The sequence below is a fragment of the Protopterus annectens genome, chromosome 13.part0 (assembly GCF_019279795.1).
Source record: "Protopterus annectens isolate FY-2018-M chromosome 13.part0, PAN1.0, whole genome shotgun sequence".
In the NCBI taxonomy this organism is placed as follows: Eukaryota; Metazoa; Chordata; order Ceratodontiformes; family Protopteridae; genus Protopterus; species Protopterus annectens.
The window spans coordinates 1,162,745,617-1,162,769,479 of NC_056747.1; the positions used below are offsets into that span (position 1 = coordinate 1,162,745,617).

At 42.6% G+C, this 23,863-nt stretch overlaps 1 protein-coding gene across 6 annotated transcripts in view; it reads right to left on the bottom strand.

Annotated features, from left to right (window-relative positions):
• Positions 1–23,863, bottom strand: part of HDAC5 (histone deacetylase 5) — a 2,571,411-nt gene that overhangs the window by 1,212,708 nt on the left and 1,334,840 nt on the right. For 4 of the 6 annotated variants that reach the window (XM_044055165.1, XM_044055164.1, XM_044055161.1 and 1 more), the window contains one exon: positions 8,739–8,907. In XM_044055165.1, coding sequence (XP_043911100.1) covers positions 8,739–8,907 — 169 coding nt within the window. The remainder of the gene's footprint in view (positions 1–8,738; positions 8,908–23,863) is intronic. The other 2 variants (XM_044055163.1, XM_044055162.1) reach the window with 2 other exon arrangements.

Below are 23,863 nucleotides of genomic sequence, written 5' to 3' on the forward strand. Positions count from 1 at the left end.
ATCCTTGACACAGAGGAATAGAGGGAAGGGAAGAGGTCGATGGAAGAACCAAAAAAAGACATGTGAAAACAATGCACTAACTACACTAACCAAAAAAGGTAATGACTAAGATTTTTAATTATAATGGGGCTGAATTAACAAATTTCCATTACAAGTTATTTAATATGGGTTTTACCTTTGTCCCTAGATTTTTTTTAAACAAACAAACAAAAAAAAACTGTATAGAATCACTTATGACATAAAAAATATACACTTCTGTAAATGGGAAAAAACATACTAACATTTTCAGTTGCCAACATTATACATCACATATAACCTTCTACACAGTCACTGTCATTTGAGCATTACATACCTCATTCAATTTCTGCCTTCCCTTAAACCTCATTCCTCCTTCAAATTATTATTCTGTAAGTATTGTTCCCACAATTCCCATTTTTTTCTATGTAATATTCTACCCTTTTCTAAAGAAATTTGTGAGAGTTCTGCACTTTATAAATTGTCAGGATTCTTCACGTTGGGGAGTGCTCCAAAGATTATGCCTCAAAGACTTCTTGCACGGCTTTTAGTACTGGAGGACAGCAACAGGCATAGGGCAGTTAATCTCATGTCTCTGCATGAAACTCAGAGTCCAGTACCAGCCTTATTCATTCACGGGGGAAGTGTGGTGAACATGATGGGCAAATCTGCAAGGTGGCATCTTCTGTGCAGACAACCTAAACTCAGAAGTAAGGATCTTTGCATATCTGGTGGCAGCTGACAGAGTAGGAGCATTCATGGGATGATTTACAGCTTTGTCTTAAGGACAGGGATGTTGTCTTTTACTAATGTCTTGGTGATACTGTCCTCCTCTTCCATAACAATTAAAGATCATTGTGATTTGGATGTCTTAGGAACTAATATCTTGCTTAGTTGATATTATCATATTTTTAGTCTGGGAGGAAGGGTTGATACAGAGAGCATTGCAGTCTCTGCATAGGCAGCTCTAGAAGCCTTGGTAAAAGCAGGCATCTGGGCCAAAGCTACAAAGGTACCTCCATGGATGCAATGCCTACGTGAGCAAGCCAGTTCTGGGTTCTTCTTCTACTTCCTTCTCAGTTAATTATTCTTGGTGTTCTTCTTCTGAACTATTTTATATTTTTAGGTGGGAGGTCTCCAGATCCCTGCTGATTTTTTTTACAGTTACAGCAGACTTCTTGACAAGAACTATGAACTGCTTTTTATCCCAAGTCTGCAGTGCAGTCATCATCATCATCCCCCTTTTTTCCCAATTTTCTCATGGGGTAGGGGAATCGTGTTAACTATCGCCATTTCTCTCGATTCAGTGCCACACTCCTGCCTGACTGCCACAGATCTTTTTTCACACAATCCATCTACCTCTTTGCTGGACGTCCTTGTTTCCTCTTACCTTCCTCCTGTCTGTCCCAAATCTTCTTCACCAGATTGTCTTCTGCTTTTCTGCACGTATCCAAACCACCATCATCTGTTCTCTTTGAGCTTTTCTGCAATTGGTGCTACTTTGGCTTCTGCTCTTATGTCCTCATTTCTTCATCTGTCCCACAGAGTGCATCCTACTACCTTTCTCAGGCACTTCATTTCCATCACCTCTAGCTTCTTCATCTGCTCTGCCTTTACTGCCCAGGTTTCTGTACCACACAGTAGTACTGGTCATACCACTGCCTTGCACGCCTTACTTTTCAGCTTTGTTGGCATTCTTCTGTCATACACTACACCAGACACTCTATGCCAGTTGGCTGCAACCCCTCTGATTCTAGCTCTGACCTCTTCATTCAGACTTCCCTTCTCCTCAACCACCCCTCCCAGATACTAGAAGCTATTTACCTGTTCCACTATCTTCCTTTCTATCTCAATTCTCAGCTTCTTCTGATTTCCCAATTTGCTGCCATTACCACTACCTTATCTGTGCTTAGTTTCATCCCATGTGCCTTCAAGCTTTGCATTCCATTGGTCTATACTTTGCTGGAGTTCTTGCTCAGAGTCTTTGTGTAATGCCACATCATTTGCATACAGCAACTTTGTTGATCTGTCCCCTCTAGCTTGTTTGCTAATGTAGTCCATCACCAGTATGAACAGCAGTGGGCTCAGAGATGAACCCTGGTGTACACCCACTCCCACTGGAAACCCCTCTGTGAGGCCAAACACTGTTCATATTTGAGTCATTGGGTCCTTGTACATAGCCTGCACTAACTCTACCAATATTTCTGGGACTTCAAACTACTGCAGTACTGCCCAGATCAGCTTTCTTGGGACCTCATCATATGCTTTCTGCAAGTCTAGGAATGTCTAATTGGACTCTTTCCTCATCTCTAGCTTCTTCTCAACTATCTGTCTCACTGCAAACATCGGGTCAGTCGTGCTGCATCCTGATCTGAACTGCTCATCTCCCATCTTACATTCTACTACTCTGCGTATCCGTTTATCACTCACCCTCTCTAGAACTTTCATGCAGATTTATAGGAGTTTGATTCCTCTGTAATGCCCACAGTTGTAGATGTCCCCTTTGTTCTTCTACACTGACAGTCATCTGGGATACACCTTTCTCTCCAGACTGCTATGACTACCCTCAGGAGGCATTTCTACCCCATCTCACCCAGCATCTTTATCATATCTGCTGTGATATCATCTGAATCTGCTGCTTTCCCTGGCTTCATTTCCTTAGTGCTATTTTTACTTCTTCTAGGGTAGGTTCCTCTTCTTCTCAGGCTGCTTCTGGGGCAGTACAGCTTCTGTGGGGTTTTCTTCATTCAGAAGCTCCTGGAAATACTCTTTCCATCTGCCTTTGATGTCCTGTGGACTAGAGAGCAGGTTGTTGCTGGCATCCTTTATGAAGGGTGTCTGACTATCTTCTTTATCTTTCTGTCTTTGCCTTGTAAGCTGATACAGTTTCTTTGTGCCGCCTAATGAGTCATTTTCCAGCAGTTGGTAGAGTGCTTCTGATGCCCAATTCTTTGCTATTCCAACTCCTTTCTTAGCTTCTTTGTTAGTCAACCAGTATTCCTTCCTATCCTGGTCGGTCTTTTCTATCTCCCACTTTTTCCTGCACTCCCTCTTTCTTTTGAGGACTTCCTGGACTTCTGCATTCCACCAACAGCTTTCCTTATGTACCTTATTTCCATACCTGACTCGGCCACATATCTGTTCTGTAGTCCTTACAAATGCTGTTTTGAGGCCATTCTTCTTTAACTCTGACTATTTTCTCCTCTTCTTGGGGTGCTAGAGTCCTGAGTAATTCCTTGAACTGTTGTATTTTCTCTCCAGTTAACTTCCAGGTCTTCAGCCTGGTCTCTGTTGACCTTAGAGCCTTCTCTGACCACTGCTTGCAGCTGATTGTGGCAACCAGTGGTTTATGTTGTGGGCTGACTATTTCACTGGGGATGATTTTTCAATCACTGGTTCTTCAACAGTGTCTTTTCCTTACTAGTAGGAAGTCTACCCGAGTTGTACGTTGGCCACTCTTGTATGTAATCTTGTGAATATCTCTCTCTGACCATGTGTTGGCTACTATCGAGCCATTTGTTAGACAGAAGTTTAGAATGGCTTCTCTTTCTTTATTCCTGTTGCGCCACCCATATGAACCCAGGCAGTCCTCATATCCTGTTCTGTCTGCCCCATCATGCTCATTCAAATCACCCATTATCAACACCAATTCATGTTGTATTGCTTTACCTGGTAGGTTCTGCAACTGCTGTGTGAATGCCCTCTTTTCCTCACTATCACAACCCTGCTCTGCGGCATATGCTGTGATTATGAATACTGCCCTATCATTGGAGTCTGATTGCCATGAGTCTAACTCTGATGATATTCCTCACTGCCTTCTGAAGCCTCTCTCTCACCACAATTCTCACACCATTTCTAGCCTGTCTCCCTCCTGAGTAGTAGACTCTAGATTCCAAACCAAGTGGCTTTGCAGCACTGACCTTCCATCTTGTCTCTTGGATACATAGGATGTCCAGCCTTTTCCATATCATCATGCAAAAAGCAGCAAAAACCACAGCCTACCCCATATCCATCCTCATTAATAGAACTATTTCTGAAGGAACCATCCCATCAATCTGGAAAGTTTCTCACATTATCTCCCTGCATAAAGGTGGTAATTCCAAAGAGTTTTCCAACTACAGGCCCATAGCCGTACTATCCCCTTTGGCAAAAGTAATGGAGAAATGCATTCATAAGCAACTTTTAAGCCACCTACTTGAAAATAATTTATTAGCCACCTGCCAACATGCCTTCAGACCATTTCATTGCACCACCTCTGCTCTCTTATCCTTTACTGACTGCATTAATAGAAATCATAATAACAACACTCTATCCTCAGCCCTATTTATTGATTTGTCAAAACCCTTTGACATGGTTAACCACCACCTCCTCATAAACACACTTAAAAACCTGTCATTGGATGCTCTTGCTATACAGTGGTTCCAATCCTACTTAAATAACAGGCAACAGGCTGTACTATGGGCAAATACCTTATCTTCCCACCTCCCAGTTGCCATAGGTGTCCCTCAAGGCTCAATATTGGGTCATCTCTTCTTCTCCATCTTCACAAATGACCTCCATTCTGTAATTCCTCTAGGTACCTGTATCCAATATGCAGACTCCACACTTATATGCTCAGCCACTTCCTCATCAGAACTTCAGTCTCTAACCCAAAACACCATTAGCATAGTTGAAAATTGGCTTCTACACCGATGTCTTATCTTGAACCCTAAAAAAACAAAAATGCTACTATTCAACCCCACCCGTAGAACCTCCCCACTTAACTTTACTGTAACTTCTAGCAATGGAACTATAATATCTCCTGATCCTACTACAAAACTACTTGGGGGTACTAACTGATAATAACCTCACCTTTGAGCCTCATATTAATAACACTATAAAAACAGTGAACAAAAAATTAGGTTCCCTCTACAGGAGCAAAACCTTTCTGACTCCACTAGCCAAGACCACTATAGCCCGTACCCACCTTATCTCCATCCTACTACATGCCTCGCCTATCTATACTAAATTATGTAAAAGCAACCTGAGTAAACTGTCTACCTCCTACAACAATACTGCCAGATTTGCAGCTGGGTCCTCCTACAGGACCCATCATTGTATCAATCAGAATCAACTAAGCTGGTTAGAATTGCCAAATCTAATACTTTTCAACCAACTAACAATAGTCCATAAGATCCTGTATCAACATACAAATACAGGAATACTGAATACCCTAGTCGCTCCCTATAATAATCTCAAAACCCTACTCTCATCTAACAAACTACTAGTACAAATAGCTAAATCCAATAATTCAACTGGTGATGCATTGTTCCCTAATACAGTGGGTAAAACCTGGAACAGCCTCCCTAATCATCTAACCTCCCTAGCCTCAGCTAACCTATTTAAAAGCAAACTAAAACCCTACCTTAAATCACACTGGTTATGCCCCTGTGTCAACCCAGACTAACTACCAAACCCTTCCCTCGACACCTATCTTCTCATGAGTATAATCTTGTGTCTTCTCTAATGATGATAAAGTTAATACGACTATATAGCGGACTAATGTCCTGTACATATTTTGAATGATCTCTATTGATAATAAAGTTAGTGTGACTATACAACGGACTAATGCCCTGTACATATTTTGAATGATCTCTATTGATAATAAAGTTAATACGACTATACAGCGGACTAATGTCCTGTACATATTTTGAATGATCTCTATTGATAATAAAGTTAATGTGACTATACAGCGGACTAATGTCCTGTACATATGTTGAATGATTATCCATAGCCATCTTACACTAGGACTTCTGGTGAGACTTTACAGAATAAGAGTGTCCTTGTACATACTTCGTATTATTATCCATAGCCATCTTACACTAGGACTTCTGGTGAGACTTTACAGAATAAGAGTGTCCTTGTACATATTTTGTATGAATATCCATTGCTGTTACACACTAGTATTTGTGTGTGTGACTTTATAATTAATAGTGTTTGCACTAGGATTTTACTAACTCAAATGCTAAATCCTATGAAATGTAATGTATGCCTAAGCTTTGTAATGTACCAATGTCTTTGTAAATACCATTGTCTTTGTAAACATTTTCATGTATGTGGAGCTTTTCTCCCCGGGCCTCCACTGAAAATGGACATATATCCAGCTGGACTAGCCCGGTCAACAAATGTAAAATAAAATAAAATAAATAAATAAATGTCATCTGCTTCCAAGCTGCATCCCATCAGTGAACCCACATTAAGTGCAACAATTCTTAGTTCATGTTTGGTTTTACGTCCAGCTTTTACTCAACAAAGCTATTCCAGGTAACCCCGGCTTGGCAACTACACACTGGCTGGCCAGTAGCTTATTGACCCAAGGCTGCTGGGCTTTATGGTGAGCATACACTGGCCAACAGGGGCACATACATCCCTCTCACTGTTAGCATGAATCCCTGGCGTAGGTCGGAGTAGGCCAGGTCCTCAATCCACTTATCACCGGTAACTACCCATGCCCATTTGCCAACATCATCAACATGACAATCACCTTGAGCCATATTTTACACCGTTGAGTGGCTAGCCCTGCCATGGCATTCAGTCTGTGATCTGTGTTCTCCTATCTTAAGGATACTACACTCCACAGTAGACACCCCAAAGAGGTTGGTCTGTACAACTCTTCCTCCTATAGGGAACCATATAGAGTCTGCGCTGTTGCCCACAGCTCCATTCATTGGTGAGTTTGAGATGGAAACACTTAGCATATTTTTCAAGGGTGGGAAAAACCCCACAGAGACACAAAGAGAACATCCAAACAGGCATTGGTTGGAGGTCAGGATCGAACCTTGTACCTTGTGCATGGGAGGCAAAGACCTTAACCATTATGCCAACTGGTCTCATTATATGTCTGCAGTGCAAGTTCTCTTTTTATTGTCTTGTGAATGGACCCCTGGCAGATTTTGCAATTTTGGATGTCATGCTCCAACCCAAAGTAATGCAAGTACTGATCACGGCAATCCTTTTGGGGAATCTTCCTCCCATAATCATAACCGTTCTCTTTCACTGTGGTGGATGCATCATATAGTCCACAGGGTTTACTATTAAAATCTGGAATGGCACTTACACAGAACTGGGAAGGATGAATGTGCGTTCCCCAGTTCCTGTAATGCTGATCCTGAAATGTTGAATCCACAGCAGTGAATGATAGTGTGCATTCACAAATGTTGGATCGACATTCCGATAAATTGCACTAGTGTGGGGATCAGGAAATTTACCCTTTTCCCCACTGAAGTGTCATCTTGGAGTTGGAATACATAATTTGCAGGGAGCATGGGGGGGGGCGCAGGGGGGGCTTGCCCACCAGCAAAACAGTAAAAAACTAATGTAAAATTAAAAGTTTTAGGCGATGTTAAAATGGAATAGCCTGGGTGTCTGCCATCACCTCCTGCTATTTTGTTTAACGTCAAATGCGGACGTCGGAGGAAGGACGTTCGAATTTATAGGCAAACAGACATTTTGGTGTGACATTTTGTTTCATGTTTTTGACTACAATCCATTTTGATATTCACCACTTCAACAGTAAACCACGCCACAGTAAAAAAGAAAGTTAAGATGCTGTGAGACATATTTCAATTGTATATCAAGATATGCTCATATGCAAAGGCCAGATGCTGAACTCAGCCTGTGGCAGAGATCCCATTGCACATGACTGGAGCAGTGAAACACACACACACATATAAGCAACAAACCAGTAAAGGAGATGGCAGAACTGTGTTACAAAGGCAAGATGAAGGAATGAATCTGCACAGTGTAGAAAAGAGCAACCTTTATCTCAAGAGATACATATAGGTCTTGGGAAGTTTAAAAACATATCTAGCCTAACAACAGCATTATTAAACTACATCAGAACTATTAAAGAGTTTGTTAGTCAGCTTCTCAACCAGGATACCAGGATTGTTAAAAAAAAATTAGGTCTAGAATGAAAGAATACAGTCTGCAATTAGAGAGACCTGAAAGATGTCATGGGATAGGTACAGTTACAGGGGGTACAAGGTGCCACAAATGATCACTTCATAGAAAAGGCTAAGAGGTCAAGGATGGGAGGAGAAGTATGAATCAACAGAAAAAAAAAATCAAAGCCTTGTGATTGGTGGAAAGGGCAGCCATCACCACCCACTCTACTTTGTATACAATTGTTTCTGAGCCAAAGGAAACTACATATTCCTGGTAATACCCTACAACCATAAAACCACAAAATGTATATGGCAGTATAGGTTATTACCTATACAATTTCCATTAGTGACTATGAGGGCTCTGAGCCACTTAATTCCACTAAATCAACCAAATACTTCTGTTAAAGTAGTCTCACCTAAGCAGCCAAAGATAACCTCAAAAATCAGTGCTTATTTCAAAAAGGAGGGATACTTCTAATTGCATAACTTCCAATATGGCAGGATCATAACCCACAGCAGATCCTTAATAATTAAAGCTGCCGAACAACAAGATTCAAGTTCACAGCCATCCCGCATTACCCCTAAAATTCTCCACGCTAACCTGCAACACACAGCTCAAGTAGTCAAAAATCACCATATCTTTTTAAAAACTGTCCCAAACCACAGAAATGCTGATTCAAGCAAAATCATTCCCATTACTCTTTACCTAACTTGGTTTGACTAACTTTTTTTCTGCACCGTGACCTAATCATTGATCTAACAGTTAATATAAGTATTCATACATGTGCACATACATACCCTGACCTGGGATTAGCTGCTTACTTTCTTTGCCTTTGTCCTTGTTCTTCAGTAACAACAACTGCTGCTCCAACCTCTGTTTCTCCAATTCTTCCTGTTTCTGCTGTTCTCGTCGACGCTGCTGCTCCAATTCCTGCTGCCGTTTTATGGCCAGGATTTCTTGTTGTTGCTGGAAAAAACAGAGTCAAGTAAGCAGGTTATACCACAAGCAATTTCTAGCAATACTCAGATGAGCTGTAACACTACAGGTGATAACTGCCCAACAACTATGGCACAGTATCATCCAACAACATAAATGTTACCAGCAAAACTATTCCTTCTATGTTTCAGTCGAAAGGTTAAGACAGATTTTGAAGACAACTATGAAGCTAAACATGCATCAGTTTCATTAAAGACTGACTTCATGCCTTACCCCCACTGCTTGTTGGAATAGTTTCTGGCTCATCATGACCCTGAACTAGATAAGCAAGTAATGACAGTGAATGTATCAATGAATGATTTGTATTTTTCTTTTTTTTTTCTTCTTCTTTTTTTTCATTTTTGTTAACCTAAGGCATCTGTTTCTGACAAGGAAAAGCACTAAATGCCATGTGTGAGCTGGCACTTTCTCAAGTGCCATTATTTATTAGTACAGAAGAATTTAACACATTTGGTACCTTATAGAACAATTCTATACCAAGAAAAAAATCGAGACGTGGTAAACAACTTCATGGGTGCAGTTTTCACTGTACTGTTGTTTTAAAAAGCAGTACAGAAGATGTCAGCATTCCAAACAACTGCAAAGCTCCAACTCAGTTCCTAAATACACTGAATAACTGCATGCTGTGAAGCACTAAGGGACAGGAACTTGAGTGTAGCCTTACTAAACAAAGCTTGAATATGGAGTCCAGTCAATGGAAGAACTAGGTGGCAGAAGAGGAAATTGAGAGGCCATTGTCTAATCTCTCAGTCCTACAGATGGGAAAGGAGAACTACATTACAAGGAGAACTTGCTCTCCTGTGAAATTTACAGTGGTTTTCCTTGTCAGAAGCAGACATTTGAGATTCAGATTCTCTCTCTCTCTCTCTTCCTCTCACATGGATGTAGCAGTGCTTGCCGTCAGGTCCACATAGGAACATGAGTGCTGAGAAGGTTGAAGCTGCAGCATACTGCTTACTTCTAGGGTGATTAAGGGTAGGTGAAATGCCTTTCTTTCTTTCCTTCTTTACATTTGCTAACTGAAGCAGAACTCTGATAACTGTATCAGCCTATGAGAAGTATAATAATGGATACAGCAACTGCGCAGCTCATGAAAGATGGCTTTGTTCTTTTGCCACTTCTCCAGCTTTTCAGGGGACTAAGTGACTTATGGTGTAGCATGTGGCAGCTGGGAGACAGATGTACTAGGACAAACTGAAGAATCAGTGGGCCTGAAGTTAATACTGTAAGTGTAGAATAGCCTAAACATAATCAGATAGACAAAGACTGTACTGCAATACTGAATTAAGTACTGCCCCATACTGATTTACCAACTTTGAGAATTTTTTTTTCTTAGACAGAGACTCTTCTACACACACATTAAATTTAAAGTGATTTTCCCATGTTAGGATATACATATAGATGTTAGGAGAAAAGCAGCTGGGCCTGACAACATCCTAGGGCGTGTGCTCAGGGACTGCGCAGCGCAACTAACAAATGTCCTCACAGATATCTTCAATAACTCTCTGAATCAGCAAATATCTCCAAAATGCTTCATGGATACAATAATCATTCAATTACCAAAGAAGTCTCCACCATCTTGCCTAAATGATTACCTCCTTGTAGCCCTCACCTCCACAGTTATGAAGTGTTTTGAAAGGCTGGTCAAGGATGCCATAACATCTGGGCTGCCTGCTGATCCTTACCCTCTGCAGTTTGCTTACCGAGCAAACCGCTCTATGGCAGACGCCATCTCTCTAGCACTCCATCTATTGCTGGAACACCTTGAGAATAAAAACACCTACGCAAGAATACTAGTCATTGACTTCAGCTCTGGTTTTAACATGGTCATCCCTCTTCATCTGATAATGAAGCTACTCCAATTAGGCATCAACACTTCACTTTGTAACTGGATTCTTGACTTTCTCACAGACAGACCTCACAAAATGTGCGTAGGAAATAACTCCTCAGATAGCATCACTCAACACTGGAGTTCCACAAGGATGTGTACTAAGTCCTTTGCTGTTCACCCTGTTAACACATCACTGTACAGCCAGGTACAATACAAATCACATCAAGTTTGCTGATGACACAACGGTGGTGGGCCTTAACAGTAATGACTATGAAACAGCGTATAGAGATGAGGTGGAACAACTCACTACCTGGTGTGGAAATGACAACTTAGCACTAAATGTGCACAACACAAAAGAGATAATTGTGGACTATAGGAAAAAAATCACAAGGAACATTCTCCCCTCACCATCAATGGGGAAAAAGTTGAAAGAGTGAGAAGCACAAAGTTTCTGGGAGTGCACATCGATGAGGACTTGTCTTGGTACACAAATACAAATGCCATAGTCAAGAAAGTGCACCAGAGATTGCACTTTTTAAGAAGGCTGAAGACAGCAAATCTCCCATCGACAGTTCTCACTACCTTTTACAAAGGTATGATAGAAAGCATCCTGATGAACAACCTCGTAGTATGGTATGGAAGCTGCTCTACATTTCAGCACAAATCCCTCCAGAGAGTGGTGAAGACAGCCGAGAAGATCATTAAGACTATGTTACCACCTATTCACGATGTGTACTTACCCAGATGTCTCAGCAGGGCCCAAGGAATAATTAAAGACTGCACGCACCCTGCTTACAGACTGTACCTGCATCTATCATCTGGAAAGCGTTTCTGAAGCATAAGCTGCAGAACTATGAGATTCAGGAACAGCTACTTCCCTAATCTCATCAGGCTGCTGAACTCTAATAACCACTACACTCCATGACGTCCAAACTGGGTAGAAACTGTCTCAAATTGTGCAAGAACCTTGTTACCAGTCTCACCTAATACTTAGTGCAATATTTACCATGCCTGTAACTTATAGGCCATCTAGAGCAGTAGCAATGTAGTAAAATATCTCTTCTTTCAATGCAATACATGCAAATTCGTAAATTAACCATAGTGTAATACTCTAAGGTCCATACTGCAATACTCTAATGTTCACAGTGCAATACTCAATTTCTCTTTCCGTGCAAGGATCAATGCAATGTCTTAACCAAGTACCTGTGCAATACTAAAGTCTCATGCAAGTAAGTGTTTAGTTCGAAAAGTGTTAAAATGTGTTTCTAATTATGTGCAATATTAGTCTGTCTACCTGCATGTCCGTGATGTAATAGCTAGGTGTTACATGTGTAAAGGTCTGTGAAACCTGTCTATATGTTGTCTGCACATTGAGTCTGGAGAAACAGAATTTCGTTCAGTTTTTGAACTTGTGTGATTTCTGAATGACAATAAAGTTTACTTTGACTTTTACATTGCGGTATTTGATGAGTCAAGTGCTGAGATGCATTTTTACACTTGTCTATAGATTATGTATTATAGTTTACGTATTTTGGCTGTTTTTTAAATAAAAAAATAAACCACAGCGCAAATAAATTTAGCATTTGCTACTGTAATGTTACCTTGGGGTAACGTGTTGTGTGTGTAGACTTTAATGAGACACCTTCGTGCATATGCAGTAGTGCGCCCATTACAGTCTATGGATGCAATACTTGTTTTTCTTACACTGATGGCACTAAGGTTAAAGTTTGCCATTTTTCCTCAGTGATGTCAGTATATGGAAATGGTATTTTTTAAAAGTGTTTTTTTTTTTTGTTGAACTACAACAAGTAAATTATCCCTAATGGGTAAAGGTTTACATGCCATGGTGCAAAGGTAAGATTAGAAAATACTGGAAAATCAGTTTAAACACAATGGATAAATTAATTTATCTATTTGATAACCAAGTAAATGACTTATCTAAAAAATACTTATTCTGCTGTGACCTGCACTACAGACATATTGCGTACTTACATGACATAATCAGATGTGAAAATAAAAACAAAACACTATGCAGAGTGTTACAAAAACACATTAAGTAGTACTTAAAAGGCTGCAACAAAATAACAGAATGAAGCAACAGCAGATACTTTATTTGGGAAATGGGCTTTATGGTGATCAGTTTATGATCAACACTAATATGCAACTTGTTTGACTTATGTTTAAAGAATGAGACTGCGATAACTTGAAAAATTCTGTATTCTCCAACAGAAAATAACCTTAGCGTTGGATATTAAAGAAGTATGACAGCACTTCCCTGCAAAAAATGATCTAAAAGTGATCACTGCTCTAAGTTCAATATTTAGTGATCACACGAGTATCAATTACTCATGTATTAAACTTATGTCATAAAGCTATTTTAGGCACTTAAAACTACCACTTACTAAGAAGACTAGTACAAAAATCACTTAAAATATTGGCAACTTTATGACACTTTTATTAACTGTGTTAGGGGAAAATATCTAAATATGGTATCCCATGGAGCAGAGTACTTTCTGATCAGATTTAAGATTAGTTTTAGGTCTACTGAAATTCACCATTCAGCAGAAAAAAGACGTTATGTACTCACCATAATGTTCCATCTGAGTAGTTGTACTTCATTTGTCTTCAACCTGTGGGTCTCGGAGACACAGCCGCATTTTCCAACTATGGATCCATGCTCCAGAATTCTCCCCTTACCCATAATGACCCCGTCTCCCTTCTCCCTTCAGATCGAGTTTGCTGCCTAAAAAGGTATCTACCTGATCCAACATCACCTTATCATAACAAGGATCTCCATTACACTCCTTCACCTGGAAAGAGTCAAGGGCCAAACACTTCATACAGTCGAAAACACAGCCTGCATCCATGATAAGGTCAGGGGGAAAGAGGGTTGAAGACAAATGAAGTACAACTACCCAGATGGAACGTTATGGTGAGTACATAACTTCCTTATCTGAACTAGCTTACTTCATTTGATCTTTAACCTGTGGGACATAGTCCCCAACTACCATAAACTCCTGGGTGGCCCTCATGAAAGGATATTCCAGAGCACCGCAGAACCAAAGGATGCTCTATACCAAGACACGATATCCAACTTGTAATGAGAAATGAAAGTATGAGATGAGGACCAAGTAGCTGCTGAGCAGATATCATCCAGACACACCCTAGACCAGAAGGCAGCTGACGTAGCCATAGATTGGGTGGAGTGTGCCTTCACATGTCCTGGCAAGGACCTACCTTTCACCTCACAGGCTTGAACAATGTAAAAAGAAATCCACTGAGCAACTGTTACCTTGGAAACTGCCTTGCCTAAAAGGGTTTAGCATAAGACACGAATAACTAATCAAATTTGCGGAAGGACTTCGTCCTATGTAAGTAAAATCTCAGTTGCCTATGAACATCAAGCAGATGCAACTTGTATTGCCCTTTGTTTTAGAAGTTGGGGAAGAAAACTGGCAAAGTTATCATTTGGTTAATATTGGCTTCTGAAGACACCTTAGGAAGAAAGGATGGGTTAGTATGCAATGACACTCTATCTTTGTGAAAGATCATGTAAGGCACCTTAATAGAAAGAGCTTGAAGCTCTGACACTCTTCTGGCTGAGGTAATGGCACCAAGAATGCAGTTTTCCATGTCAAAAACTGAAGATAAAACGATGCTGCCAGTTCGAAGGGTGCAGAAACCAATGCTTGCAATGCTAAGGTAAGATTCCACGGAGGCATAGGGTCCCTAACTGGAGGTCAAAGTAGAAAGGTCCCTTTACGAAATGTTTTACACAGTTTGGAAGAAGCCAGGGAAGACATAGTCACCCCCACATGGAAATTAGAGATAGCTGCCAGCTGCACCTTAACTGTGGAAGAACTAGCACCCTGATGGAAGATGCTGGCCAAAAACTCTAAGGCCGCTGAAAGAGGAGCTGTGAAAGGGTCATGATTAGCCCATATGGAAAAATGTCTCCATTTGCTACGATACACCTTTCTGGTGGAGGATTTGTGAGCCACCTCTAAAATGGACTTTATGGGGGATGACAATCCAGGAGTCCTGATAATCATGGGAACCACAGCAGCCAAGCTGTGAGCTTCAGACTATCCAGATCTGGGTGACAGATCCCTGAGGGATGGGAAAGAAGATCCAGGACTGGATCCAATGTCCATGGAGGAACAACTAGATGAGACGACAGCGAAAGGAACCAAACCTGGTGAGGCCAGAATGGGGCTATGAGGATAACAGTGCTCCCCAGCCTTCGAGCTTTCTGAAGAAACTTGGACATAAGCGGGAGTGGGGGATAAGCATAGAGGAGACCGAGAGGCCAAGCATGAACCAGTGCTTCTCCGGGGGCTTCCCCCTCCAGGGGGTTCAGAGTGAAAAACTCGCTGCATTTCACGTTGGAAGGAGATGGGAAGAGATCGCAGCAATGTTGACCCCACTTTCGAAAGATCTGTTCCGCTACTGACGGATTGAGAGACTACTCGTAAGGCATCAGAATCGATCTGCTGAGCCTGTCCGCTAGAATGTTGGACCGCCCCAGAATGCGTGTTGCTACTAGAAAGCGGCTGGTGAAGACAGCCCATTCCCACACTCTCATGGCTTCTCGACAGTGGAGATACGATCTGGTCCCCCTTGTTTGTTGATGTACCAGACTACTGACATGTTGTCTGTCTGAATGGCAACTGTCCCTAGAGGAAGATGGGCATGAAGTGCCTGCAATGCCAAAAGAATTGCCCTCATCTCTAGAACGTTGATATGCAACTCAGTCTCAGAGGGGGACCACATGCCTTGGACTGTCCTTCCTGAGCAGTGCCCCACCCCACCCTAGCTGTGAGGCATCCGTGGTCACCATGGTGTTGGGGAAAACAGGGTGAAAGGAACAACCTTTGAGGATATCTGGAGATTGAATCCACCACTGAAGCGAGTCCCTGCATGCCCTCGAGATTCTCAATGGAAAGGTGAGAGGAAGGTCTAACAGAGACCACTGGATCGCAAGTGCCCACTGAAGAACTCTCATTTGCTTGCGAGCCAACGGCAGGAGACTGATTGTGGCCGCCATGGAACCTGACACCCTGAGCACTGCTGTGGCTGTGGCAACTTGGGCATGAAGAATTTGTAAGACATGCATTCTTAAACTGGGTATCCTGTCTGGGGTGAGAATAACTTTCATCTGAAGAGTGTCCAAACGTGCCCCAATGAAGTCCAAAATCTGAACCGGCTCTAGAGAAGATTTGTTCAGGTTGATAGTAATCCCCAGATTGTTTGCTAATTGCATGAAGTAATCCCTGGCCTGACATAGTAGATGCTCTGAGGGGGCAGCAAAGAGCCAATTGTCCAGGTATGTGAGGACCTGAATACTCTGGAGCCTCAGGTGAGCCGCTACAACCACCATCACTTCTATAAACACCCTGGTGGCTGTGGTGAGACCAAAAGGGAGGGCTCTGAACTGGTAGTGATGGGCTCCCAGCCGGAAGCAAAGAAACCTCTGGGAAATATCTGTCCATTTTGATGTGGTAGTACACATCCTGGAGGTCGATCAAGCACACCCAGTTGGTGGCCTGCAGAAAAGGCAGGATTGACTGGAGCGTGACCATCCGGAAGTTTGTCTTGGTTACTGACAGGTTCAATGTGGAGAGATCCAAGATGGGTCTGAGGTCCCCCGTTTTCTTTGGCACTAAAAAGAACCTGGAGTAAACACTGGATCTGGACTGGGCTGGGGGGACCGGTTGGATGACTCGTTTGTTCAGCAGCTTTCCTATTTCTAGTGCTGCATCCTCCCATTGTGTGGGTGGAACGTCTGGGAGGAGTTTGTTCGGACATGGATGTTCCTTGAATGGAACGAAATATCCTCTGGATATGATTCGCATCACCCATCAATTTTTCGTAATGGACTCCCATGCCTTCAGGTGTAGCGACAAGCGACTGCCTCCAGAGAAGAGCAGTCAGGCAAACCCTCAGGGCTCTGAAAAGGGCTCTCCAGACCTGAAATTCCTAGGGCCCCTCTACCTCTTGGGCGGCGTCTGTTCTGTCCCCCTCTGCCTCTGGCGGATGGAGAATCCCGAGCATCCCGGGAAAACGCCTGAGACTTTCGGAACCACATCTTCTTCATTCCTCACTGATTCCTGGAAAAGGATCTTTGAGGAGAGGAGAAGCGGATCCAGATGGCAGACAGTGTCTTCCTGTCCTTCTCGCTCTGGACCAAAGTCTCTTTCACCAACTTCCCGAAGAGGGAAGAGCCATCATAAGGGGTGCTAGTGAAAGACGCCTTGAAGGGCTCCAAAAATTGACACAACCACAGCCAGGCATGATGCCTGAGAGCAACGCCTGTCCTGGCCACCCTTGCGCCTCCCTCCATAGCATGAGAGAGTGGTTGCATGGATGAGTTGGCAGCTGCTTTTAGAGTGGCCATTCAAGCGGAGAAGGTCTTCTTGTCCTCTTCTGACATGGATTCTGGGGTAAACTCCATGATCTCTTTCACTAGGTCTCTCTGGAATCTAAAGGTCACTGAAGCATATACTCACTTCCCAAAATGGTCCATCACTCTTGATTCTCAATCAGGTGGATGGACTGTGGAGCTCTCCTGAGTGAGCTCCTTCTTGGTGGAAGCCGCCACCATCATCGCATCTATCAGGGATCCCTTGTTCCAATGCGTTCTGTCTGATGGGGGACTCAGCACTATGTCGGGGCACTTAGGGATGGGCTCTATGGTGTCTGGCACCTTCCATGCCCTAGATGTTATTAAATCCATGAGTGGATCAGCAGGACAGGACACCCAAGAGGTTGATGGGCATGAGCCAAATGCCTCCAGGAACATGGACTCATCCGAGATCGGTTTGGAGGCTGCCCACCACCCCCCTCTGAAGGAGCTCCATGATGTCTCCAAAGGAGACATCCTCGGGGAGGTGACCTTGGGGAACTTTCCCCTTCATTCAAGTCCGTGTCTTCTGTGAGGGACTCTGGTGGAGAGTCCAAGTGCCTCCTCTTACGTTTGCGGGGTACCTCCTCGGGGGAACTCTGTGAGGAGACTCACAAACCTCTTGGTGTTCCACGAAAACTTCCTGGGGCATTGCGGCCATGGGCTGTCCATGAGATGGCAAGATGGTTGGAACTGCGCTCAGGACTAGGGGGGGTCTGGATGAAGTCCAAGGATGAAATAGTCAGAGGTCTCGACACAGACAGAACCCTCTCCACTACATCGATTACAAAGGGGGAGTGAAACTCTTGGGACGTACTGGCGGGGCTCGTCCCCTTCTGACCGGAACCTCCAGGAGCCAAGATGCCGAGAGGGATGCTCCACGCCAAAGCCTCGGAGCAGACAGCATCCCCTTGGATCCGATCTCGAAGCTACGGCTCAGACAGCCCGGATCCGACAAGCTCAAGGCAATGACCGACGTCGAGGTACATGGTACCGTCGGCGCTGACCCCTCAATCCCGAGAGTCCTTGGATCCAAGAACTCAAACTGCCAGCTGGATCGGAGAAAGAGTTATTGGTCGGAACAAAGGTTGCAAGGAGCCCCCTCCGGAGGGAGAGGGTGCTGGCAAGACCCCCATCTGGATCTGAGTGTGGATGAATTTACGCATCATCTTGTCCACCTCTGCTTCGCTTAAACTTCGGGTGGAGCAGGAGACACCACCGAAACTGGACAAGAGAGCCGGTGGGGAGAAGTCCTTACTGGGGACCGGCTATGAGTCTCCTCAGGCTCGGGGGAGAACCTGGAGGAGCGGAGGTGAGGAGACGAGGCCTAGTCGCTGGCCTGATTTTCTGTGGCGGAACCACCTCTGATGAAGGGTCGGGGGACCATTTGCGGGAACGGTCCTTCTTGGCCTTGTCCTTCCCCAGACCTCTTGGTGGGAGTTTGAGTCCCAGAGGCCGGGGAAGAGGAAGTAGAAGCAGCACCTGCTGCTCTCCCTGGTGGGGAGGAAGGGACTGTAGTCCCTGAAGAGGGGAGTAATCCCTTCAAAATCAGTTTGTCCCACCTGTCCTTAAGTACTCAGAGGTTGAAACCAGCGCAAATAGGACAGGGGGACTTGTGATGATCTGCACCAAGGCAAACCATGCACAGAGTGTGGCCATCTGCCAGGGACAGCTTATGGCCACACTCTGTGCATTTCCTAAATCCTGCCTTAGGGGCTTCAACCATACCCACACAGGCCCAAAAGACAGACAGACAGACAGGCAGGCAGACAGACAGACAGACAGACAGACAGACACACACACACACACACACACACACACACACACACACACACACACACACACACACACACACACACACACACACACACACACTCTGACAGAAAAGGAGAGGAGAAAAAAGTTGGGGGTTTTTTTGTTTGTTTTTTTTTTTTATATTCGACGCAGTCGCGAGTGAGAAAAAGGATGTCAGAAAGAAACTAGACAGAGTCAGAGAGAAAGAACCCAGAGAAAGGTTCACTTACGTGACCTACTAACTGGAGCTCAGAAACCACACTTGTAACCTCGATGGTGGCAAACGAGATCTGAAGAGAGAAGGGACACTGGGGACATTATGGGTAAGGGAAGGAGTCTGGAGCTCGGATCCATAGCTGGAAAATGCAGCTGTGTCGGATCCATTGTGGATCCGAGACCCACAGGTTGAAGATTAAATGAAGTAAACTACTTCAGATCCTAGAGTTCATAAAGTAACTGGTGCATATTTTGTGATTCAAGAATAAATGTCAGCACTGGAACACACCCAGTGCACAGGAGCAGGGAAAGTCAGACATGTGGTTATAGAGATCTCTACCTTTGCAAAGAGTCTGTCTGGGTAGGCCAAGTGGTCCACATCTGCTACAGTCCATGATTCTACAACCATATTTCAGAACAGAACTGTGCTACACTAAGCAAACTGTTAACCTCTTAAGGGTATTCACATTTTGACTTTCTAAGTCACAGGTCATGGTTCTAATCTACTACCACAGATGACAGTCCCTTTGCAAGGGAGGTAAAAGACAAAGTACTACTGATGAGGATAACTAAACAGCACCAAATTACATTGGTTCTGTACAATCTGCATTAGCTGCTAGCAAAACTTCTTATCACTCAAAACACTCTAATTCTGCTCTATTTTGTCCTACATGGCTTGAGTTTCCCCTATCACTGGTTGGTCTAGTATCAGCTAGCCCATGCCCTAGTCTCAGCCTACTTGGGAGAGTTAGTGACTGAAAATGGTTTGGAATCATTCTGCTTATCAAGAAGTGAAACTTTGGAACCTACTTCCTACCTGGCAGAGAGTCTCCAGTACTCAGTACTTTTTAATTGTCCCTAAAAAACTACTTATTTGAAATGGCATATGAAGATGAGCTGAAGTTTTAGCTTTTCTGCACACTAGCTTATTGGTTTTAGGTCTTGTTTCAGACTGCCACCTTTTCAAATGCCCAAAGTGCGCTTTTTTCTTTTTTTTAAAGGAGACGTGGGATATGCCCAACTAGTGTAAAGGATTTCACTCTTTGGCCATAATAAAATCTCAGTCTTATACAACTGGAGTGGTATATGCTGTTTCACATAATATTTAGATGTTTCAGATACAAAAGAACTGTGTAGTGCATGGAGTATTGTGATCACTCTCCAAAATCACGAAAAAATAAACCTGTTATGCATTTCTATAGCACAAGAGCCAACTGTAACAGCACTTTCAAATGTGTGTGACAAATGTTGCACACCCCTAAGCACTGTTACAAGTCAGATGTAAGGAAGGGGAAGGGACATTCCTTCACTTGCAAAAGTCTCTGAATATCTTTTCTCCTATGTGCACTTACATTTACAGAAGTCAGTCTGTAAGTAACTTATTTAAAATAGGGCAGTATTTAAATACTGTTCCTGATTTTTTCCTTACTTCTTTCAAAGATAAAACTCCATGCACTACAAAGAGTTATGATCTGGTCTCATCTATCGTAACCCATTATGTGTTCCCGACAAGGATGCAAAGATTCACCCCTCGAGCTTTGCTCTTGAGGTGAATTTCTTAGCATCCATGTCTCAAACAGATATTAATGTGGTTATGAATGGAGACTCAATCATAACTCTCTATTTTATGCTATCAGCAAAGAAAAGTTAGGACAAATTTTTTATCCTTAAATCACAAGACATTTGCCAATTTTCCTGGTGTTTTTTTGCAGGACACAACTGTCGAAACAGAGACTGTTCTGCGTAAAAGAAGTAAAAGAAGAGAGAGGCAGTAGCCCTAGTCTTCTGTTGATAATGTTGCAGTATCACATTAGTAACACTTAGTTTATAAACTATTAGTTTTATTATGTTTAGCCAGTCAAGCACAACTAAACTTCAACTTGAATTTGAATTGCTTTTAAAGTACAAGATTAATGCACTGCTTAGGGGACACAATATGAACAAACATTCTGGGATAAACTAGAAAGGATCACAGACTCAAAGCAAGTAACATATTCTATACCATCTTTAGCAGAATGGTTCCTCCTATGCCTTGTATGGAACAAACTACATCATTACTAAATTAAAAATATTTACATACCATAACCCTGACTTTCTGTTCGTTTCAAAGCTTAGCTTACATTGTGAATAATAATCAGTCATTAGGTCATTCTCTTCACTAGAAAATTTACTTAAATTTGTTTAACAAAATCTTTGTACTATACAGTGATTTCTTTATATTTATGAACAGCAAAGTATAATGTATGATAATCTAAAAAGTTTTTTTTTGTAAAACAAAAGTTAGATGTCAAATGTCGATATAATGAAGATGCCATACTGTTTAAAATCTAAACTGGTCTTTTCTGTTAACTTTACAAAAGCTAAATCAATTAAGGGTCTTATGTATTGTTCCTGTGTCTACAGCATGGATCATGGGTAAAAAGTATCTATGAACAAACAAATAAATATAACTAAGCAGTTCCCTGGCAAAAATTTTAAGAACAGTGTCATTTACTACTTTAAATTGGACTCAACTTGTTTACAGCAGCTACAATTCAGCATCACGATCAACCCTTTTTTTCCCATTGTTTCATGGGGTTTGGATGAAACCTCAACTGTCACTATCTCTCTCGATTCAGGTGTAATCTTCTACCTCCTTTGACAGTCATACTCAACTGTCATGGGTCTTCTCTCATACAATCAATCCTTCATTTGACTGGACTCATAGATCTCATCTTGACTTCTTCCTACCTCTCCCAAATCTGCTTTACTAGAGTGTCTTCTGCTTTCCTGCACATCTGGCTGAACCAACATAATCTATTCTCTTTGACCTTCTCTGCAACTGGGATTACTTAGGCTGGTATAATGACCCCATTTCTTTTCTGTCCCACAGCATAAGCATCCTACCGCCTGTCTCAGGCACTTCATCACCATCAACACAAGCTTCCTCAGCTGCTCTGCCTTCGCTGCCCACGTTTCTGTGCCATACAGAAGCAATGACCTCACCACTGTTTTCTTCATCTTACATTTCAACTTCCTTGGAATTATTGTGTCATACATTAGTCCTGAAATGTTGTGTTAGTTGGCTGTTGAACCTCATTGTAACACTTTGTGACAGATGGCTGCAGAAAGTACAGTTGTGCACAATCTTATCAAAACAATAGATGTCCTTCTCTTCACTGTAGCGCCAAGGACAGCCCAACATCCAGCCAGTATACCAAAGCCTTTATATCTTACAAGTGCCGTACTTCACACATATGCTCCCTGTACAGGATGTAGGGCATAAAGGTGACATACAAACGCAGCTACCCAGAACGTCATTTTTCCAGAAGAGAGAAGACTCCATATGATAAAAAGCCACTCCCATCCAGAATGAGAAAATGCAGATGGAAGAGGGAGACCCTTGGCCAGGAGTGGAAACAAAGCAAAATCCAAAGAAAAAAGGGAGTTAGAAGGGAGGAGCGAACGCTGCAACAGTGACTTGAGGACATCTACTGTTATGGTAAGATTTCCTTCCATATCACTGTTGCAGTACTCTTCACAGTAGGGGGAGTACAAAAGCTCAAGAAAAAGATTAGAAGGTGGAAGGCTGGGAAGAGCCCTCAACAAACCCATGCAGAATGACTTGAGCAAAACCTGCTCTGGCCGTAGAAACTATATCCGTTTATAATGCTTAGTAAAGGTATGCACTGAAGACCAAGAAGCAGCTTCCTTGAAGAAAGCACCAAAAGAGGCAATAGCCCTAGTAGAGTGAGCTCTGACAGGAGAGAAGGCAGACATTTGCCAAGAAAATAATAAGAAAAAGAAACCGCCTTAGATATTCAGGAGGTGATGCTTTCTTAGAAACAGCCAAACCAAATGTCCTGGGATAAAAAGAAACAAAAAACTGGTCAGATTTACAAATGACCTTAGTTTTATACAAATAATACCTGAGCTGTCTGTGCAAACCCAAGGTACATAGAACCCTCTCACTAGTAGACTGATGAGAAGGAAAAAAATGAAGGGAGTTGAACTGCCTGAGTCAAAGACAACTCATTGACTACCTTGGGCATAAAAGAGGATTAGTACAAAGGGACACCCTGTCCCTGTGAAAAAATAACACAAAAAAGGAGGGATGGCTATAAGGGCCTGAAGCTCCAAAACTCTCCAAGTAGAAGTAAGATCAAGTAATAAGACAGTCTTCCAGCTACAAAGTTGCAGAGAAGACATACCTACAAGATTAAAAGGAGCCTGGACACATGTTTCTAAAACAAAATGAAGATTCCCAAGGAAGAGGAATAGGCTTCCTTGGGGGGGAGGGGGGGCTAAAATGCAGGATGCCTTTAAGAAAATGTTTAACCTCAAAACAAGAAACCAAAGGAGGATTCAAGGGCAGCAGGCAGGCAGAAACAGCTGACAAATGAGACTTTACAGAAGAACAGGTCGAATCAGACTGGAATAACTCACAGAACTAGGAGAGAAACAGAGGGACCCCCACTGAAAAAGGATCCTCGTTACAACCATGGCACCAACAGAAAATATTTTCCACTTGGATACAAGACATTCTGATTACAGGTTTTCTTGCCTCCTGTAAAACCCTGAGCATGTCCTCAGAAAAGAAGTGCCTAAAAAGGATCAAAAATTTACCACTTATAGTGCCAGCTGAAGAGTGGACAAATGAGGATGGATAAGCAACCCCTTGTCTTGTGTAAGGAGGTCCAACT